This window comes from Tiliqua scincoides, chromosome 6 (genome assembly GCF_035046505.1).
Source record: "Tiliqua scincoides isolate rTilSci1 chromosome 6, rTilSci1.hap2, whole genome shotgun sequence".
Lineage (NCBI taxonomy): Eukaryota > Metazoa > Chordata > Lepidosauria > Squamata > Scincidae > Tiliqua > Tiliqua scincoides.
The window spans coordinates 8474691-8493667 of NC_089826.1; the positions used below are offsets into that span (position 1 = coordinate 8474691).

Genomic DNA, 18977 nt, shown 5'->3' on the forward strand with positions numbered 1-18977 from the left:
GCCACTGCTGTGAGTACCCAGGCGGCAGGCATTCCCATTGCTCCCTGGCTCAGGAAGTGCGCACTCACAGGGCAGCTGGCGCCTTTGTTCAAGTGGTGCCCGCTTGCCATACCCTGGATATGTCACTACATTTGTGCGTGACTCTGCCTTCCCCTCCTCCATGTCACTGGATCATTGCACGTCACGCAAACCAGTGTGATTCTGGAGACAAAGGATAGTTACAGAGTTAGAACAGACAAAAGAAAATATTTATTTACTCAGCGTGTGGTTGGTCTGTGGAACTCCTTGCCACTGGATGTGGTGATGGCGTCTAGCCTGAACGCCTTTAAAAGGGGATTGGACAAGTTTCTGGAGGAAAAATCCATTACGGGGTACAAGCCATGATGTGTATGTGCAACCTCCTGATTTCAGAAATGGGCTAGGGCAGAAGGCCAGATGCAAGGGAGGGCACCAGGATGCAGGTCTCTTGTTATCTGGTGTGCTCCCTGGGGCATTTGGTGGGCCGCTGTGAGATACAGGAAGCTGGACTAGATGGGCCTGTGGCCTGATCCAGTGGGGCTGTTCTTATGTTCTTAACTACAATTCCCAGGAGGCCTTGCAGGTCTCTTGTTGTCTTGTGTGCTCCCTGGGGCATTTGGTGGGCTGCTGTGAGATACAGGAAGCTGGACTAGGTGGGCCTATGGCCTGATCCAGTGGGGCTGTTCTTATGTTCTTAACACAATTCCCAGGAAGCCTTGCAGGTCTCTTGTTATCTGGTGTGCTCCCTGGGGCATTTGGTGGGCTGCTGTGAGATACAGGAAGCTGGACTAGATGGGCCTATGGCCTGATCCAGTGGGGCTGTACTTATGTTCTTATGGTGGCACTGTGTGGAGTACGAAGCAACTTCATGAAAGCACTCAACAATGCAATAAACCCTCAAGGTGCCCAGCCGTTCTAGGCAGTTACAGCTATAGACCATCTTCATAGCAAGTGATTCTGCTGACCTGGATTACTGCCTCCCCCCCCCCGGTTCCCCAGCTTGTCTAATAAATTGCCTGGAAATGATTGGCTAGTAAGAAGTTGTTTTCCTCAGTGTATTAGTTTTCATTGACATTTATTGGAAGAAAGTTTTTTCCAGTGGTAGTTCCGAGTAATTCTATTGTGCTCAAGGGTCTTCTGTAAACAATGCTGCATCAGGTTTCCCTTCGAAAGCACCAGCTCAGCATTTGTATCCCAAACATGCTGCACGGCAATCAAATTTGCTTATTATATAGGTTTTTGGGAAACTGGCATAAGAGATAAAGCCGTTGGGAAAAACCTACCAAGGGCCGCTGTTTATACGGGGTTAGTTACAGTGTTTGTTCTTCATGTGCACTTAGAGAAAGTTGGCTAGGACTGGAAGGTAGATTTTTGTCCAGCACCCATTCCCAAAAAAGCTCCAAATTTCTTTGTGATATGGGTGGTAGAAGGGTGCCAGATATCCCAAAGCCTTCTGCTACATCTGAGCAATTAATGAACCTTCCCACTCGCCGTGGTACCCCCCTCTGTAGCTGCACTAATGATCCATGGTTACTGGTCATGAGGTCTGTACACAACCTCAAGGTTCAGAGACAGTATCTCTCTATTGCAGGGGAGAGGGATATATGCCTTTACCTCCTGCTTGTGGACTTTTCAAAGGCATCTGGTTGGTAACAGTGGGAAACAGAATGATGGACTTGATAGACTAGAGGTATGGCCAGATCCAGCAAAGTGTTGTGTTTACAGCATATTGTGAATATGATGTTCGCATATTGTGGTACTCATTGCAGCAATCCTATGATGAGCTCTTCAAATCCCACTCCTAACGTCTGGTTGGGTTTACCCTGCGGTTGGTTGCCATCGCAAGGACGATCTCCATGGTCCGGGCATTAACAGGAATTAGGTGCACAGAGACTTCAGGATGCCATCCTGCCCATAAACTTGGCTGTGAACTCATTTAAGTGCCTTCAGCTAAGTCAAACCATTGGTCCATGGGTAACTGCGCTGCATCTCGTGGGCAAATTTTGCAGGCTGGAGGACTTCCCATGGAAAGGGGACATTTGACCCTTGCCCCAGGGGAAATCCAGCCTGCTCAAAGGGTCTACTCAGACCTGTGTGTGCCAAATGGCTGGTGTTAAGTCCTCCTGCACCTGTGTTGGTGGATTAAGCCTGGGCAGGATACAGTGCACACCACTACCAACGATCGCACCCACTCCCAGGCCTAATCTGCCCACCCCTGCCCCTGTTGCCTCCTTCCCCCATCTCATTCCACCCCTTCCCCTCCCCCTGTGCGGGTGATTCACCTGCTCCGGCAAGCATCCTCCACTGTACATGCAAAGGTTCAGCCTTCATCTAGCGAGTCCAGCCTCCTCACCTTCGCAAAGCACTGAATGGTGCTTTTGCAACGCATGGAGGCCTGGAGCACCAGAGGAGCGCATACTATGCAGGTGCCCCAGTTTCTGGATCGGGTTTCTGGTTCAGTACTGTTGAAGCTGACTTGCAGTAGCCTTCTAGGAAGGGGTCTTTCCCAGCCCTGCTTTCTAAGCCCTGCTTTCCAAGCCCTGTATCAAGGCTTGAACCTGCAAACTTTTGCACATAAGGCATGTACTCTATCTCTGAGTTAGGAAGGGAGGTCTTATGTAGTGGCAGGAACTAGAAAGAGAATTAGATCACGGAGAAGGGAGAGGAGTATGTATTTCTATATTTTTTAGAATATGTTACCGCAGCTGCATTTGGAACCTGAGTACATTAACAATAGGTGTGAATTAGATTAAAATTTGATTGAAATGGTCATTTTTCTCCCTCTTTTTCTTTCCTGCAGAGTGCCACTCCTCCTGTTTGCACTGCGTGGGGAAATCTTCTGAGAACTGCACAGCATGCGTGCCTCCCCACATCCTTGTTGATAGCCAGTGCAAATCTGAGTGTCCGGAGGGATGGTATCACCGGGAGGAACGTTGCTACCGTGAGTTCAGATGCTGAATATTTGGTTATTTGGAATATTTGGTCACCCAGCCAACCAAGGGTGCATTTCATCATGGCTCATTTGCAGGATCTTAAAAATTCACCATCACCATATAAGCAAACAAAACTCTTCCTAGATTTACAGCCCAATCCAGGTGAACATTTATGGCAGTGGAACAGAGGTTCTGCTGTCGTCAATGGGCGTAGGGTTGCTTGCTCTGCAGGCTGAATATAAGCAAATATTTGTCTCTCTGGGGGTGCAAGTCCTAACCAATTTTCCAGCACAGGCATAGCTGTGCCAGTGGGGCATGTGCTGCATCCTGCAGTTGGGAGGCAGTCATGGAGGCCTCCTCAAGGTAAGGCAATGTTTGTTCCCTTACCTGAGAGTTGCATTGCCCTTACCGTGGTGCTGGAAAGTTGGTTAGGATTGCGCCCTAAGTGTATATTACATTATTATTATATATTATTATATTAAGTGTATAATGTATTATATTATTATTGTATCATTCCTTACTCTGGAGGTGCCAGGGTTTGAACCTGGGATCTTATGCCTGCAGAAACCTAATATCATCATCATCACCATCATCATCAAATTCACTGCTGTTGCCTCTGACTGCAAATTGCTTTACTTACATGTAGAAAGCATTCTGAAATGTTTTTGGAAAACATGATGCAGAAAACTTTCTCATAAGTGTCTATCATCGTATCGTTTTAAATAGCCTGGAAAGGTGGTGGTGAGTCACAAATCCTGCATTATAGCATATTTGCTCAAAACTTCAGAGCCATGATGAATGTGGACCTTAATCTTCTGCAGAGATCCCATTTAATTTCAGGCTGGGTTTGTGAGAACAAATCCAGAGGAAAGCCTGACTCACAGCTGGACTTGTATTGGCAACCTTCAGTCTCGAAAGACTATGGTATCGCGCTCTGAAAGGTGGTTCTGGCACAGCGTCTAGTGTGGCTGAAAAGGCCAATCCGGGAGTGACAATCCCTTCCACACCGGGAGCAAATGCAGTCTGTCCCTGGTCTGTCTCCCTGGCTATGGGCCTTCCTTCTTTGCCTCTTAGCCTCAGACTGTTGGCCAAGTGTCTCTTCAAACTGGGAAAGGCCATGCTGCACAGCCTGCCTCCAAGCGGGCCGCTCAGAGGCCAGGGTTTCCCACTTGTTGAGGTCCATCCCTAAGGCCTTCAGATCCCTCTTGCAGATGTCCTTGTATCGCAGCTGTGGTCTACCTGTAGGGCGCTTTCCTTGCACGAGTTCTCCATAGAGGAGATCCTTTGGGATCCGGCCATCATCCATTCTCACGACATGACCAAGCCAACGCAGGCGTCTCTGTTTCAGCAGTGAATACATGCTAGGGATTCCAGCACGGCAAGGCCTGCCAAGATTTTGGACTGACAATCAGCCTGAAGAAAACACAGGTCATGGTTCAGGATGTGGACTCATCTCCCTGCATTACAATCTCTGAGCATGAACTGGAGGTTGTCCATGACTTTGTGTACCTTGGCTCAACGATCTCCAACACTCATTCTCTCGATACCGAGCTAAACAAGCGCATCGGTAAAGCAGCTATCACGTTTTCCAGACTCACAAAGAGAGTCTGGTCCAACAAGAAGCTGACGGAACATACCAAGATCCAGGTCTACAGAGCTTGCGTCCTGAGTACACTTCTGTACTGCAGCGAGTCATGGACTCTTCGCTCACAACAGGAGAGGAAACTGAGCGCTTTCCACATGCGCTGCCTCCGACGCATCCTCGGCATCACCTGGCAGGACAAAGTTCCAAACAACACAGTCCTGGAACGTGCTGGAATCCCTAGCATGTATTCACTGTATTCCCCAGCTGGACAGAGAGCAAAGAATTGCTGTCTTTATTTTATTAATGGGAAATGCTTGTGAACGTATGTGAGGGAAGTTTTGGGTGGCTGGGGGATAGGCTATTTGCCACAAGTCAACAGGCAAGATAAACCTTTTCGGTAACTATATCGTGGGTTATAGTTTTTCATTTAAAGCCTGCTACGGACGCTGAAGTTTACGAAGGAGGAAATTTTGCAAAGACAGAAGGAAATAGTCTATTGCCGTTGATTATTTGACCACGCAAGAGTTGGTTAGACAGCCAATGTGTGGTCTTAATGGATGCAGCAGATCTGAACCTGTATATATATTGTTGCATTTCAATCAGTGGCAGAGGGAGCAGGATGTAATAAATGCCAGATACCTATGTCAGCACAGTGGCCCCTGTATAACCGGGATCCAGCTCCATAGCTGACTTTGCAAGAGGGTTAGTCTGGCCTTGGCAAAAAGCCCCAGTTGCCTCTCAAGAGGACCACGCGCCTTTTTGTCAACAGCAGCTATACATGCTCTTTATAAATCCAATGTAAATAATGTATTCATTCCTGATGCTTCTGCTAAAAACTCCCACAACAGTTTGCAGCTCTGGGCAAACATCTGCTATTTTTAATTTCACACACACACACACGCACACACACACACACACATTTTAGACCATGAAGTGCATACAGGTTGGACCTCGGTATTCGTGGGGGATCCTTTCCTGGACCTTCCATGGATACAGAACCTGTGGGTACTGAGAACCACACAAAGAACCTCCAGTCATGACTGAAAGTGCCTTCCAGTTGCATCTAGAGGTGTTCTGAGGCGTGGGGAGGTTGCTTGCAGCGTTCCTGCTCCTCGGAAGGCCTCTTAGGAGCAAGGAGAGCTTCTATGGGCCCTTTAGACATGGGTTTGGAAACTGCAGTGGGTCAAATCTGTGGATTCTAATCCAACAAATAAGGAGGACCCACTGTATTTTGCCTTGGTAAAAGATATCGATTGCCTTGATGGACCGCTCCATTGTCTTTCTTCCATTTAGGGTGCCATCCCTCTTGCAAGACATGCCATGGGCCTTCAGACTCCGAATGTGCAACTTGTCATCCCCACATCACTTTTGCCCATGGAAGATGTAGGACTCCCTGCAAGGAGGAGCAATACCTCAATCTGGTGGGATACTGCATTGGTAAGGTCCTCAAGAATACCGTGTGCTCTCCAACACAAGTATGTTGCTTACCCATCATGTCTGCATCCAGCCCCTCATGACAGTTGAGCTCTCTCAGCACTACCATCAGCTGCTCTCAGCTGCTGAGCTGTGAAGTGACCCATTGGCAGAAGTGTCACTGCTGAAAGGGTGGCACTGGAGAGCCCAATTGTCACGTGGGCCACCCTTTCAGCAGTGCTTCTTCAGCCGAGGCGTAACTTTGCAGAGCACAGCTGCTGATCTGTGAAGTGAGGCCTCAACAGAAGCAGTGCTGCTAAAGGGGCATTATGCATGATAATTGGGCTGTCCCATATCTTGAAAATATGATCAAGATTTGCCCAAATCTGACCGGCTACCATGTTTTCTGCCCCACTCATAATGTCATTTAGCTGTGCACAGATTGGGTTGTGCAGCACCATTATGTTTACGACATGATCCCTGACAGGCTGGGATCACATCACACGATCCCTGATTGGCTGGGAACAAAAGCCAAAAATTCCCCCAAAGTAGCTGATCAGAGAAACAAGCAGCCACAGGTACACAGCAAAGGCAGCAAAGAATAAAGGTGTGTATATCTGTTAGAAAACAGATATCACCTGTATTCTTGACAGCCCCACTTTTGTGCCTAAAATGTTGGCACCTGTACCACTGATGCAGTCAATTGCATGGCAATCCTGCATTCCATAAGTATTGCCATGGGGAGGGTGTACCACGTCCTTTTGGATTGATTCTGATTGATTCAACTCTGAATTTCCCTTAGAGATTCTGCGAGGCTCTTTTATTAGGGATGAGCTTTCGTGTAAAGCTGATCTTGCTGGCAGTAGGTTTGCCTTAATTTCATTTTCAACAGGTTGCCCTTTTGTGTATGCATTCAGATGTGTTTTAGAAGTGTTTTTTGACGAGACCTGCCAAGCTACAAACCCAGAGAAAATGACATTTTATTATTATTTTTTTTATTTTGAGTTCTGATTTTATTTATTTAACTATAATAAACATAAAATACATAAACAAATACATAAACAATATTCTAATGGTGTAGCAAGAACGAAGCCAAAAAATTCCTACTAGTTATATTTTAGATACATAAAGTCCAAACATTAACAAATGGTAGTCTATACTACTATCTAATCCTTCAAAACCAATCTTCAAATCCATAATACATCAAATCATTGTCTTCTCTCTGTTTCAAAAAATCAATAATTGGTTTCCAATTTTTCAAGAAGTTTTTTGTTGAGTTCTCCTTAAGTAAAGTTGTGAGTTTGTCCGTCTCTGCAAAGTTCATAAGTTTTGTCCACCATTCTTCTATCGAGGGTATGTTTATAATGTAAGAAACAAGAGGGAACCTTTCACCACATGTGGTGGACGTGTTCAAAAGTAGAAAAATATTGGTTACAAATTTATGCACAGATACAGTTGATCTTAAAAACAAATATACAGTTGAAGCCAGAAGTATTTTTATTAGGTATGACAGATGAATATGTGGAAAGAAAAAATGAAGTTTTGCTTTTGTATATGATACGCGCTGCCAGAATACTTTATGCTCAAAATTGGAAGAAAATGACATTTTAAAAATGTATGGCTGAGCCATTGCTTGGGTCAGCTGTCAGAGAAATTGATTAGGGCTGACTTGAGTGGAGTTGTTTTTTTTAAAAAGTCAGATGCCAAGACTTTCAGAAAGAGAAAGGTATAGTGGCAGAGTGATGAATGATGTGTGCATTTTATGCTGGTGGTAGGTGGTAGTTGGGAAGAAAGTTAATAGGATTTCTTCATGTAAATAATGGACACGAACCACTGCAGAAATTGCACTGCCATGATGGTGAGTTGACCAAGTCAAGGACAGACAAAAGAAAACATTTCTTTACCCAGTGTGAAATTAGTCTGTGGAACCCTTTGCCACAGGATGTGGTGATGGCATCTGGCCTGGATAGAAGGGGATTGGACAAATTTCTGGAGGAAAAGTCCATCACAGGTTACAAGCCGTGATGAGTCTGTGCGACCTTCTGATTTTAAAAGTAGGCTACCTCAGAATGCAAAGTGCAAGGACATGGCGTAAGGATGCAGGTCTCTTGTTGTTTTGTGTGCTCCCTGAGGCAAGTGGTTGGCCACTGTGAGATAAAGAAAGCTGGACTGGATCGGCCTTTGGCGTGATCTAGTGGCGCACTTCTTATGTTCTTAAGTCAATAGGGTTTATGCAAAGACATTTCCCCATAGATTGTGCTCTGTGGGGGTTATATATTTTATTTACTTTTTTTGCTCAGGTGAATTCAAAATGGCTTGCAATAAATATCAGAAAACCATTGTTGGCAACCTTCATTCTCGAAAGACTCTGGTATCACGCTCTGAATGGTGGTTCTGGAACAGCATCTAGTGTGGCTGAAAAGGCCGATTCAGGAGTGACAATCCCTTCCACACTGGGAGCAAGTGCAGTCTGTCCCTGGTCTGTCTCCCTGGCTATGGACCTTCCTTCTTTGCCTCTTTGCCTCAGACTGTTGGCCAAGTGTCTCTTCAAACTGGGAAAGGCCATGCTGCACAGCCTGCCTCCAAGCAGGCCACTCAGAGGCCAGGGTTTCCCACCTGTTGAGGTCCACTCCTAAGGCCTTCAGATCCCTCTTGCAGATGTCCTTGTCTCGCAGCTGTGGTCTACCTGTAGGGCGCTTTCCTTGCACTCTGTTTCAGCAGTGCATACATGCTAGGGATACCAGCACGTTCCAGGACTGTGTTGTTAGGAACTTTGTCCTGCCAGGTGATGCCGAGGATGCGTCGGAGGCAGTGCATGTGGAAAGCGTTCAGTTTCCTCTCCTGTTGTGAGCGAAGAGTCCACAACTCGCTGCAGTACAGAAGTGTACTCAGGACGCAAGCTCTGTAGACCAGGATCTTGGTATGTTCCGTCAGCTTCTTGTTGGACCAGACTCAACAACAAAATAAACCTTTGGAAAAAGCTCAATGCCGCAGTAACAGATTGTCACACTGGAAACTGTTCTGCTGGTCCATCTAGTTTAGGGTTGCTCATAGCAACTCTTCAGAGTTTCAGTAAGAGTGTCTATACCCTATGGGGAGATTGAGTCTGGAATCATCTACATGCAAGGCAGGTGGTCTGCCCTTGAGCTACAGGCCCTCTGCAGAAGGTGTGATCAGTAGGAAAAAAAGGCACTGGCCTCACCCACTCCCAAACCAGACTGCATGGAAGAAAGAAACATTGGCAGTCAGTCTGCCCCAAACACTTCCTTAAAAATCCATGCCTTACAGTCACACAAGCTATACTGTGACGTGTGCTATTGCATTCTGTCTTGCATTAAAAAATCAGCTGCAGGAGTCCTGATCTTGATCAGGACTGCTGCATGGAGGAAGGAGGATTTAACCTTTCCCCCATGTTGTGGCCTCCATGGAAATCCTTGCTCCCTGAAGCTGCTAGATTGACTGTCAATTGTATAGTGCTGCTGTTTTCAAACTCTCCTGGAGTTTGAAACCTGCAGTAAGTCTTTGTGGGGGCGGGCAAGTATACCCAAGCCCCTGCAGCCCCCCTGAGTGGCGCGATCCTTCGGACCGTGCTGCTGCCTTTCCTCTGTCTCCTGGCTGCCCCCCGCCCCATAAGGGTGCAGAGGCCAGGACCCACAGGCTGGGGCGTTGCGACGCCCCAGTTTCAATACCACTGGTATAGTGAAAAGGACTTGGAGACGTCTGCTTCCCTGGGAAGGAATGCACTTCATTGCATTAGTGCCATGAGCCAAAAGGCACTATCTCTCCCCCCCCCCATCTTGTCCCCAGTCTCTTCCACCCGACCGTACCCTGGAACATACTTCATTCTGTGGGGGACCTGAAACCGAGACACTGATGCTGATTGTAGTTCACAGGATATGGGAGAAAGTCTTAAGATATTGAGTTCTCAAGCCATTTAGGGCCTTAGAGGTTAAGAATCGCTACATTGAATTACCCAGAGGCAAACAGGCAGTCAACAGAGATCAAAGAAAACTGGTTTTATATGCTTTGCCTGGTCAGCCCAGGACAGTTAGTTATCTGCTTGCAGCTGCATTTGGTCCGATTGAAGTTGGTTCCAATAATCACCGGACCCGAAGTTGCTAATTGCAGTTACCTATTTAAAAGCAATGCATCACCTTTTAATCTATCAGGAGGGCAAGCATAAACACTGCCTGGGAACCATTCCAGTCACTTCAGTGCTTTATCGTGGCCATTTTTTCCCCCAGCATATCAAAGGAAAGATAACATTCTGCAGGCTTTTGCCAGAACCCTACGCTTCCAAAAAAGATAACAGATCCCTAAAAAAAGAAACAAAAAAAGTGTAACAAGATGCAAACAGCATCATTCTCAAGTTCATGGTTACAACCTCGCTTTGCAGTGATTTTCCTGTTTTAACCAAAAGGCTTTGTTCTTTGATCTTGAGAAATAATTTTTCATAACTCATTTGTTTTTCCATCACAGCACAGTTATCACTTTTTCTCTTTGCGGCAGAGACTAAGAATGAAAAGATCAGTGCCGATAAAAAGGAGAGAAATATTTGCACCGAGATTACTGTAGATACTGGCCTATAGTACCTGAAATTTTTACCAAGTAATCAAGCTCCAATTCTCACTTCACCTTATCTCCGGGTCAATCAGAGGACAAAGCCTTTCAACTCTGAACTTTCTCAAGGGCAGACAGATGCCAAGTTTCTCAAGCAGCAGGCAGGCACAGCTCCTTAGAAGCAATTTGTTAACCTTTTATTCTCCTTCCTTCTGCTGCAGCCTGGTTCTGCTTGGCAAATGCTTGCAAAGCAGGTCTGTCTTTTGAAACACCAGGATGGGACTCTCCTTCCCAGGCTACAATTCAGTGCACCCTTACTTAAGAATAACACCCATGGAAAGCAGTGGGTCTACTTCTGAGTAAAAAGGGTTGCAAATATCTCATCTCTCTGCTGTGAAATGAATTGCTCACTCCCAGTTATATGTTATGGGTTGTATGTTTTACGTAGAGCTTTTGGCTTAACACACCAGACACCTTAAAGGTGGGTTTGATTCCTAGTTTTCCTGCAGTGGTTCCCAACCTTTTTCACTTGCATATCCTTTGGCGGCCCATAAATTGTACGCTTCATATTAGCAAAATGTTTGTAATTGATAATACAAGCCCTCATCTCCTCTCTAGGAAAGCCCAGACTTCATGTATTTATCACAGTGTTTTCTCTTTTCATCTGTTTGAGGAACAGAAGACTCTCCCTTTGCACTGTTTTGCACCAGAAATGTGCTGAGAAATTCTGGGTGATTGATCACTTTCCATATTATGTTTCAGCTTTTTTACTGTGCTGGTTTTCAATCACTAGTTCATACATGAGTTGATGACCAAAAACTAGCTATTGGTGGGGCTTTCACAGCCAACTAGCTACCTCCCTTCCTGCCTTGCTGGTCCTTGCAAGGCATTCCTGTCTTGCAAGGCATTCTGGAGCATGACCTGCCCTTTTCTACCATTATTTCATTCTTTTTCAAGTACCCCTAAAGGTCCTGTTGAGTGTCCCTGGGAGTACATGAATCCCAGGTTGGGAACCACTGTTTTACTGGTATGTTGTCTACAGTGCACTGATAGTGCTTACAAAAAGGTGATGAAGACCAGAATTTAAAAAGAATAAAAATGTCTCTTATGATCTTTTACTATGTTTTTAATAAATTAGAGACTACAGTTCTTAGGTAACTATTAGTGGTGGGTTATTTTTCAGGATCTGGCCTCAAGTAAAATCAGACAAAACTATAGTCAGACACCCCCCTAAGTTTAACCCCCGACTTATCTGAGGGTCATAGAAAATTCCATGACTGTTGGCTCAAAGCCTGCCCTTGACTTATCTGTGGGATCGACTTATAGATGAGTGTCTACGGTAATTTTGCTGCTTTTCTTAGAGCGTTGAAAGCAGGGATGGGGCTATGGCATCGTGGCAGAGCATAAGCTGCATTTAGAAGGTCACAGCTTCCATTTTTGGTACCTCCAGCTGCAAAGATCTGGGGTGGCAAAACTGGGAATGGGCTCTGCCTGATGGTCTGGAGAACTGCTGCTGATCAGTAGGCAATACTCAGGTAAAGGGCCTGTTAATCTACAGCCCAGGTAGCAAAATGGTTATACGAAGCCAAAAGCTTGCTCAGGAATTTATACGCTTACTTGCTCTCATGACCTGAATCAAACCTTCACCTTCTTCAAGGCGTCTCTTCTCTGCTCTCAGTTCATAAATGTTTAAACAGTTTGTTTTGCCCTCTAATTACTCAAATTCGATTGATTGGAATAAGCACGTATTTCCATAAACTGCATAATTTGCATATATTATATGGTTCACTCTGAGCATGAAGGTTTTGGCTTGGCTTGTCATGGAAACAGGCCAAGTTCCTTTTCAGTTGTAAGGAACGGTTGTCCTTGTCCGGATCATTACTGCGTCTCCATCTCTCTTAGCACTTATTGAAATGTCACTGCATGAATTTGTCTGTAGAGTTTATTAATCATCAGATAACAAGCAGCTGTCACATGAAACTATAGAACTCAAAGCATTACTTTTATACAACATCAAATGTGCCTTAATATCAGAAGGTTTTTTTTTTTCCTTTTAACTTCACTTCCGTAACAATGTTTGTAGCTATCACTCCATCCATCAGTGCTCTCCCTCCCTGGTTCTTGTACGTTGGGACTTCAAGGGAACACTTTGTGCTGAGAGTCACATATTACTGTTTTGGTACCTGGAGGGAAGATTGTTTGCGAATTGCCAACTAATTGCACAGAGCCAGCCAGTGGTAAAAAGGGAACACTTGAACTGTGAGAAAATCACCTATTATTATCTTTTAGTGGGGATGACATCCTTGGGTTTAAAGCAGATTATGGGCCTTGTGAACCAATTAACAGAAGGAAATCTAATTTGAAAATTGGCAGAAGTGTCTGAAAATTCAGAAGTGGTGGTGACTCTGGGAGAATTGTTATAGTCGTGAAAACAAAACTGAAGTTGAACAGGGTATTTTGGAGTGGATGGGATTGTGCGTTTTATTTATCACCCCTGTATCCTGCTGTTCTTCCTAGGCCCTCAAAGCAGCATCCATAGGGTTGCCCATTTTATCCTTGCAACAACTCTGTGAGATGAGGCTGAGGATTAATTTTCCCAAAGCCACATGATAAACCGAGTGGCTGATGTGAAATTTGAACACAGGACGTTCTGCTTAAACACTTGGTCTGCTACAACAATCTGCTCTAGTTATGACCACGTACTTGCAGTACAATAGTTTATTCCAGTGGTTCTCACACATTTAGCACCGGGACCTACTGTTCATCTGTCAGAATCTGTCAGGACCCACCCACTTTCTCTACGCCATTCACCATACACAGCTCCAGTGGCATTGGGGCACAGAACAGAGCCACTAGTGGTGATCTTGGTTCTCAGGTTAGTTCATATAGGAAGAGGCGGTCTTTAACATGCTCTATTCTCAGGCCACTTATGAGCTTTGAAGGTCCAAAACTACACCTTCAGTCTAATCCTCTTCGTGGGAGATGATGGCGGATCTCGTAATTCTCCACTCTGTCCTGTAGGTCACTGCCACCCAGGTGCTGTTTAGAGCTGCCACCAGTGTAAAGGCCAGAAGGCCACATACAGGTGACAGTGGCTTGCAGAACCACTGCTGTTTCTGGTAAGCTGGTGGTGATGATGGACCAGGGGCAGGGATCAGCTTGGCCAAGGGCAGGAGGGGGTGTCTCGGTTTCCCCTTTTCCTGGCCTGTTCCTGGACCCAGAGGTTCTTCACTCTTAACCCCAGAAAAAAGCTGGCATAGGTCTGAGGAGACCCATTGAGGATCAGGCAGCCTACATAAAGGTAAGCAGAAGTTTTCTGCACTTACTTCTCCCAGGCAGATTGGTCCTAAACTGGGTCATAGCATCCTGCACATGCTCTGGGCCAGCCCTAGATAGGATTGGGCTGTATAAGTTGAAATTTGAAAGCAAATTGGCAGTCAGTGAAGTTAAATTAACATTGGAATGGTGTTCTCCAGTCTATACACTTTGGCTAAGAATTTGGTTATCTGCATTTTGAACCTGTTTTCGCACCATTCATGGGAACGGGGGCTTCTTACGGGGCTTATGTCCCGTAAGAAGACAGATCCCTGTTCCAAAGAGACCCAGTAGGTCAATGAGCCAGTTCTTCCTGCCTAAACAATGGGCTTCCTAGTGCTTCTTCTTTGCTTGAAAGTGAAAGCAAGCAAATAGCAATTCCGGCCTCCTCATAGCTGCAGCGTTCAATATGTATAAGAACAGCTGGAGCTTTTCCCTCTAGGATGTTGGAAAAAATATGTGCATAGGGACCTTCAGGTTGTAAGATGTGTGTTTGGGACCATGATGCATCTCTTCCTTTGTACCGAATAGGTTCTGTCTACATTCTCACAACGTATAAGGAAATGCTATAAAGTGAGTTCTCCAATTCATTTCAGTGAAGGACACAAACAGTGATCTAAAAGGAAAATATTGGTATGGTGGTAGGGTGGTAGCTGGAAACATTAAAGAGAATTCTATATTCCTTTTCTTTTTTATCTTTTGGGGGCTCAAAGGAAAGCTGTGGGGCAAAATCTAAACAAGCCTCAATGATACAGACTTTCCTTTTTTCCCCTGCCCTCCATCAGTGGTAACCCATGGTCCATCAAATTCACAACCAGCCTCTTCTTTCGTCTCATTTTTCATGCACTCCCGGGAGAGATCAATGGTGTGTATGCATGTTCTTTGATGTCCACATGGTCAAAACAGAGCTTCAAGATATAGAAACATTCCCGCCCCCCCCCCCCAGTAAGGAATAACTCCATTATGGGAATGGTGTTCACGCACAGAGGCAAAGGCATTGCAGGCTGCAAGGTCAAATTTGCAATTGCATTCAGCTCTTTCGAAAACAAAGTGTTTTAGTTATGTTTCTTTTTTGAGGATTTAAGCAGAGGCTTAAATCAGGCATAGAAGGCAGCTCCATTCTCTATGATTGCAGTGGTTTTCGTTTGGACAAAGTATAAGCGAGCGCTGCAAAGCCAGGTCTCCCATTCATTCAGTGTGACTTTGAGAGGACAGAAAGAGAAAGAAAAAAGAAATACATATATATTTCATAGCTCAGTGGCGTTGCCAGGGGGATGCGGGAGTGCAGGCCACACTGGGTGATGTGCCGGGGGGGGTGACACCACTGCTGGCCAAAATTGTTAAAATTGCTGTCGTTAGGAATAATACCACCATGTTATATATCATTAGATGCATAATTTCATGCAGAATGCAATGAAACAAACTGTGTTTAAATATCTCTATTCTATCAAAAGTTATAGCCAAAAAAAAAAGCAGGGAGGGATTATAATGGGTGGTTATGCCCACCATCTGGGGTGTTGCCATGCCTACCGCATGGGAGGAATTCCATCATGGGGGTGATGCACCAGCCTCTCTCATTGGGTGACACAAATCCAACTGTCATAGCTGGAGCAAAACACCAGAACCAGGGGACATCCACTAAAATTGAGTGTTGGGAGAGTCAGGGCAGACAAAAGAAAATATTTCTTTACTCAGCGTGTGGTTACTCTGTGTAACTCCTTGCCACAGGATGTGGTGACAGCATCTGGTCTGGTTGCCTTTAAAAGGGGATTGAACATGTTTCTGGAGGAAAAATCCATTATGGGTTACAAGCCATGATGTGTATGTGCAACCTCCTGATTTTAGAAATGGGCTATGTCAAAATGCCAGATGCAAGGGAGGGCACCAGGATGAAGTCTCTTTTTGTCTGGTGTGCTCTTTGGAGGATTTGGTGGGCCGCTGTGAGTTACAGGAAGCTGGACTAGATGGGCCTATGGCCTGATCCAGTGGGGCTCTTCTTATGTTCTTATGAAAACAGGACATATTAGGGACATGACACTTCAATGTCATTCTTTGCTACTTCCCATGGCTAGTAGAACCTGAATACTTGTGCAGAACTGGTGCAAGGCAAAGTGTTGGAACATTTTTAGTTGCAGAACTTTGGCTTCTTTAGTGCAAAATGTCTTGAGCTTTGGTACTCTGTCACAGCTCTGTACAAGACACTTGAGTCTGAGGATAGACGTGTGTCATTGGGGCAGCATAAGAACATAAGAAGAGCCCAGCTGGATCAGGCCAAAGGCCCACCTAGTCCAGCTTCCTGTATCTCACAGTGGCCCACCAAATGCCCCAGGGAGCACACAAGACAACAGACACAACCTGCGTCCTGGTGCCCTCCCCTGCATCTGGCAATCAGAGGCAGCCTACCTCTAAAAGCAAGAGCTTGCACATACCTACTCTGACTTGTAATCCGTAATGAACTTCTCCTCCAGAAATGTGTCCAATCCCCTCTTAAAGGCGTCTTAAAGCAGGGAACAATCCAGTTATCCATAGCTGGGAAGCAGAACAGGGAGTCTCCCCTATTAGCAAGTGTGTTTATTTAAAGCATATGAACCCCACTGTTCAACTGAGGGGGCTCCCAGGACGGCTCACATGAATCCAACAACAGGAAACCCATTGTGACCGAAAAAGGGAGTAGGCCTTGCTTGCTTTTTTCTTCCTCCTCCTCCTCTTCTTCCTCCTCTTCCTCAAAGGGCAGTTGGTGCTGCTGTGGCTGCTGCAATGGGGGCAGAGCATAACCCAAGTTTGAAGAGGAACCGGCAGGCAGAGGTGGCAACGGAGCTGCTTTGCTGATTTTCCTTTCTTCTTCTGGTCCTCACAGGGCAGCGAGGAAGTGGCCCAAACTGAGGAAGTCAGCAGGGCCAGGTGCTTTCGTCCCTGCCAGTGGAATCAGGTGGCCTTGCCAATAGCAACTGAGTTCCAGGTTAGGAGGATGACAGGTGGTTGTGTGAGTCTCTGGGATAGAATTGCCTATTCAGACGGGGACTCTTTATCTGTGGATTCAGCACCCATGGCTTTGGCGCAGTGTGGGTACTGGACATGCACTGGAGGGCTTCACCTGACCTGGCAGGCGTGACCGGATGCACCTTCTGGTCGTGTCCAGGAGGGTTTCTGAGGCCCAGGGAAACCGCTTACAGCCTCTCCAGGTATCAGAACACCAGAGAGTGGACACACGTGGAAGGAGACACAAGTGGAAGGTGCTCCACCCGCAGTTTCTATTATCCACTGGTTTTGGTATCCACAGCAGTCTGGGACTGGATCCCCTGCAGGTACTAACCCCACAGCCAACAGCCACTGTATCAGTGTCTCAAACTGCAGCCCTAGTTTGGGCCTGTCTTAGTTTAAGTCCTGCAGTGCCTGACATGGTAGTTATACGACTTAAGAATTTGGAGCACAATCCAGCCAGAGATTAAGCCTGTTCAGTTCCCATTGATTTCCGCATGTTAAACGAAGCCAGCTTTTAAATCTCTCCCATTGAAGTAGTGGGATTAAACTTTCAATTGCATTGTGCTTCACCCCAAAGGGTAGAGATGTATTTGTTTATTCATTGCCAGTCCAGTGTCAGTGGAACTTGAGCTCCCAATTCTCTTGGGTTCCTTTGAAATGTCAGCTTTGACGTCCAGAATCCCAATAACTTGTCATCCATCCCCAGTGAATGGAACAAGAAAGAGATGGAAAATTTAACCTTCGGTAGGAAACTGACATCAAGCTGGGTATGTCAGAGGTAGCATCATTATTGCATTTCTTTCAAGATAGTCATCATTTCCCTTATAATTTTCTGAATCACTGTAATGAGAATTAATTTGGTTTCCAGGATCCCTTACATTGTTCCTGCCTCTGCATACAAAAGACTTCTTGTAAAACCTTTTGAATCTCCTGTGGTTCAGAGGAAGGTCAGCAGCCGTTTGTTGACGGGCTGCTGAAAAAAGGGGTTTGGGGTCTGGAAGCTGCCTCTTCCTGCTGTGAAACCCATCTTTGCTAGGCTGGCTACAGCCTTGGGTGGGCTGGAGGACATCAGAAAACATGTTCAGTGTGGAGGGCGCGACAGCATTGCAATTGCTGTCAGTGTAGAGACAGCCTGGGATTTTGTCTGCAACAGAAAATCCAGGAATTTCCTCTTATAAACCTTTTCAAGTGGTGCACGTGTATCTGAAGTGACCTATAGCTCACTGTTGTCTATGCTGACTTTTAGTGGCACTCTTGGGAATCTTGGGTCTTTCTAGGGGTTGTACCTGAACCTTCTGCATGAAAAGCATGTGCTTTACTAATGAGTTATGATCCTTCCTCAAGACCCTGCTGGAGAGCAGACCAGAAGATGGGAACCAGAGTTTACAGTGGCCCCTCCATGGTGACAGCGCCATGATTACCTGACTCAAGCCCCAATCCAGTGGGTGTCTTTCGCTGCTGGAACTAGTGTTCCAGCAACACCAGGCCCTTTATGGCAATGCAAAAGTTGGGTTGCTATTGTATTCTTCTGGGCCGCTACTATAAATAGGCAGCAGTGTGGTGTGTGCAGCGGCTTCTCCGAAAGCACTGATAAGTTGGCAGCAGAGGCAGAGAGGGGGAAGGCAGGGGGACTTTGGGGCAGATTGGGGAGGGAAGGGGCAGGAAAGGAGGGGGTGGATCTTGGTGGCACCAGCTTATGCCAGATCCTATCCCCTCTTTACTGGGCCACCCCACCCATTTTCTCTCCAGAATGGCAAAATGGCTGGCATAGGTTTAAGGAGGTGTATAAGTGATCAGGCAACCTACTGGGGTTAAGTAAAAAATAATTTTACTTACCTCCTTAAGTAATTTTACTTACCTCCTGCTGGTTGTCCACCTTCCCACCATGGGATGCAGCATGTGCTCCGTTCAGTGCAGGCAATTGGTGGTGTGGAGTAGTACTGGGCAGTCAGTCACATTTTTCTTTGCAGTCTGCTATCTGAAGGGACCCTATCGCCATATTTAATGGTAGCGCCAACTCTGGGTCCGTGCCTTGGCTTTGGTCGGGTTCTGCAAGCAACAGAAGTGGCTCTGGCAAAGGGAAATGTACATACAGAAATTCCAAAAGGCAAGCAGCAGCAGGAGTTTCAAAGCACTTCCCAAACCAAACATTTCTGCATTCGTTAGTGAAG

General features: G+C 46.0%; 1 protein-coding gene across 1 annotated transcript in view; it reads left to right on the top strand.

Moving 5' to 3' along the window:
• FRAS1 (Fraser extracellular matrix complex subunit 1) overlaps window positions 1-18977 on the top strand; it is a 279843-nt gene that overhangs the window by 144586 nt on the left and 116280 nt on the right. The window contains exons 19-20 of the mRNA XM_066632279.1: window positions 2819-2959; window positions 5830-5973. Coding sequence (XP_066488376.1) covers window positions 2819-2959; window positions 5830-5973 — 285 coding nt within the window. The remainder of the gene's footprint in view (window positions 1-2818; window positions 2960-5829; window positions 5974-18977) is intronic.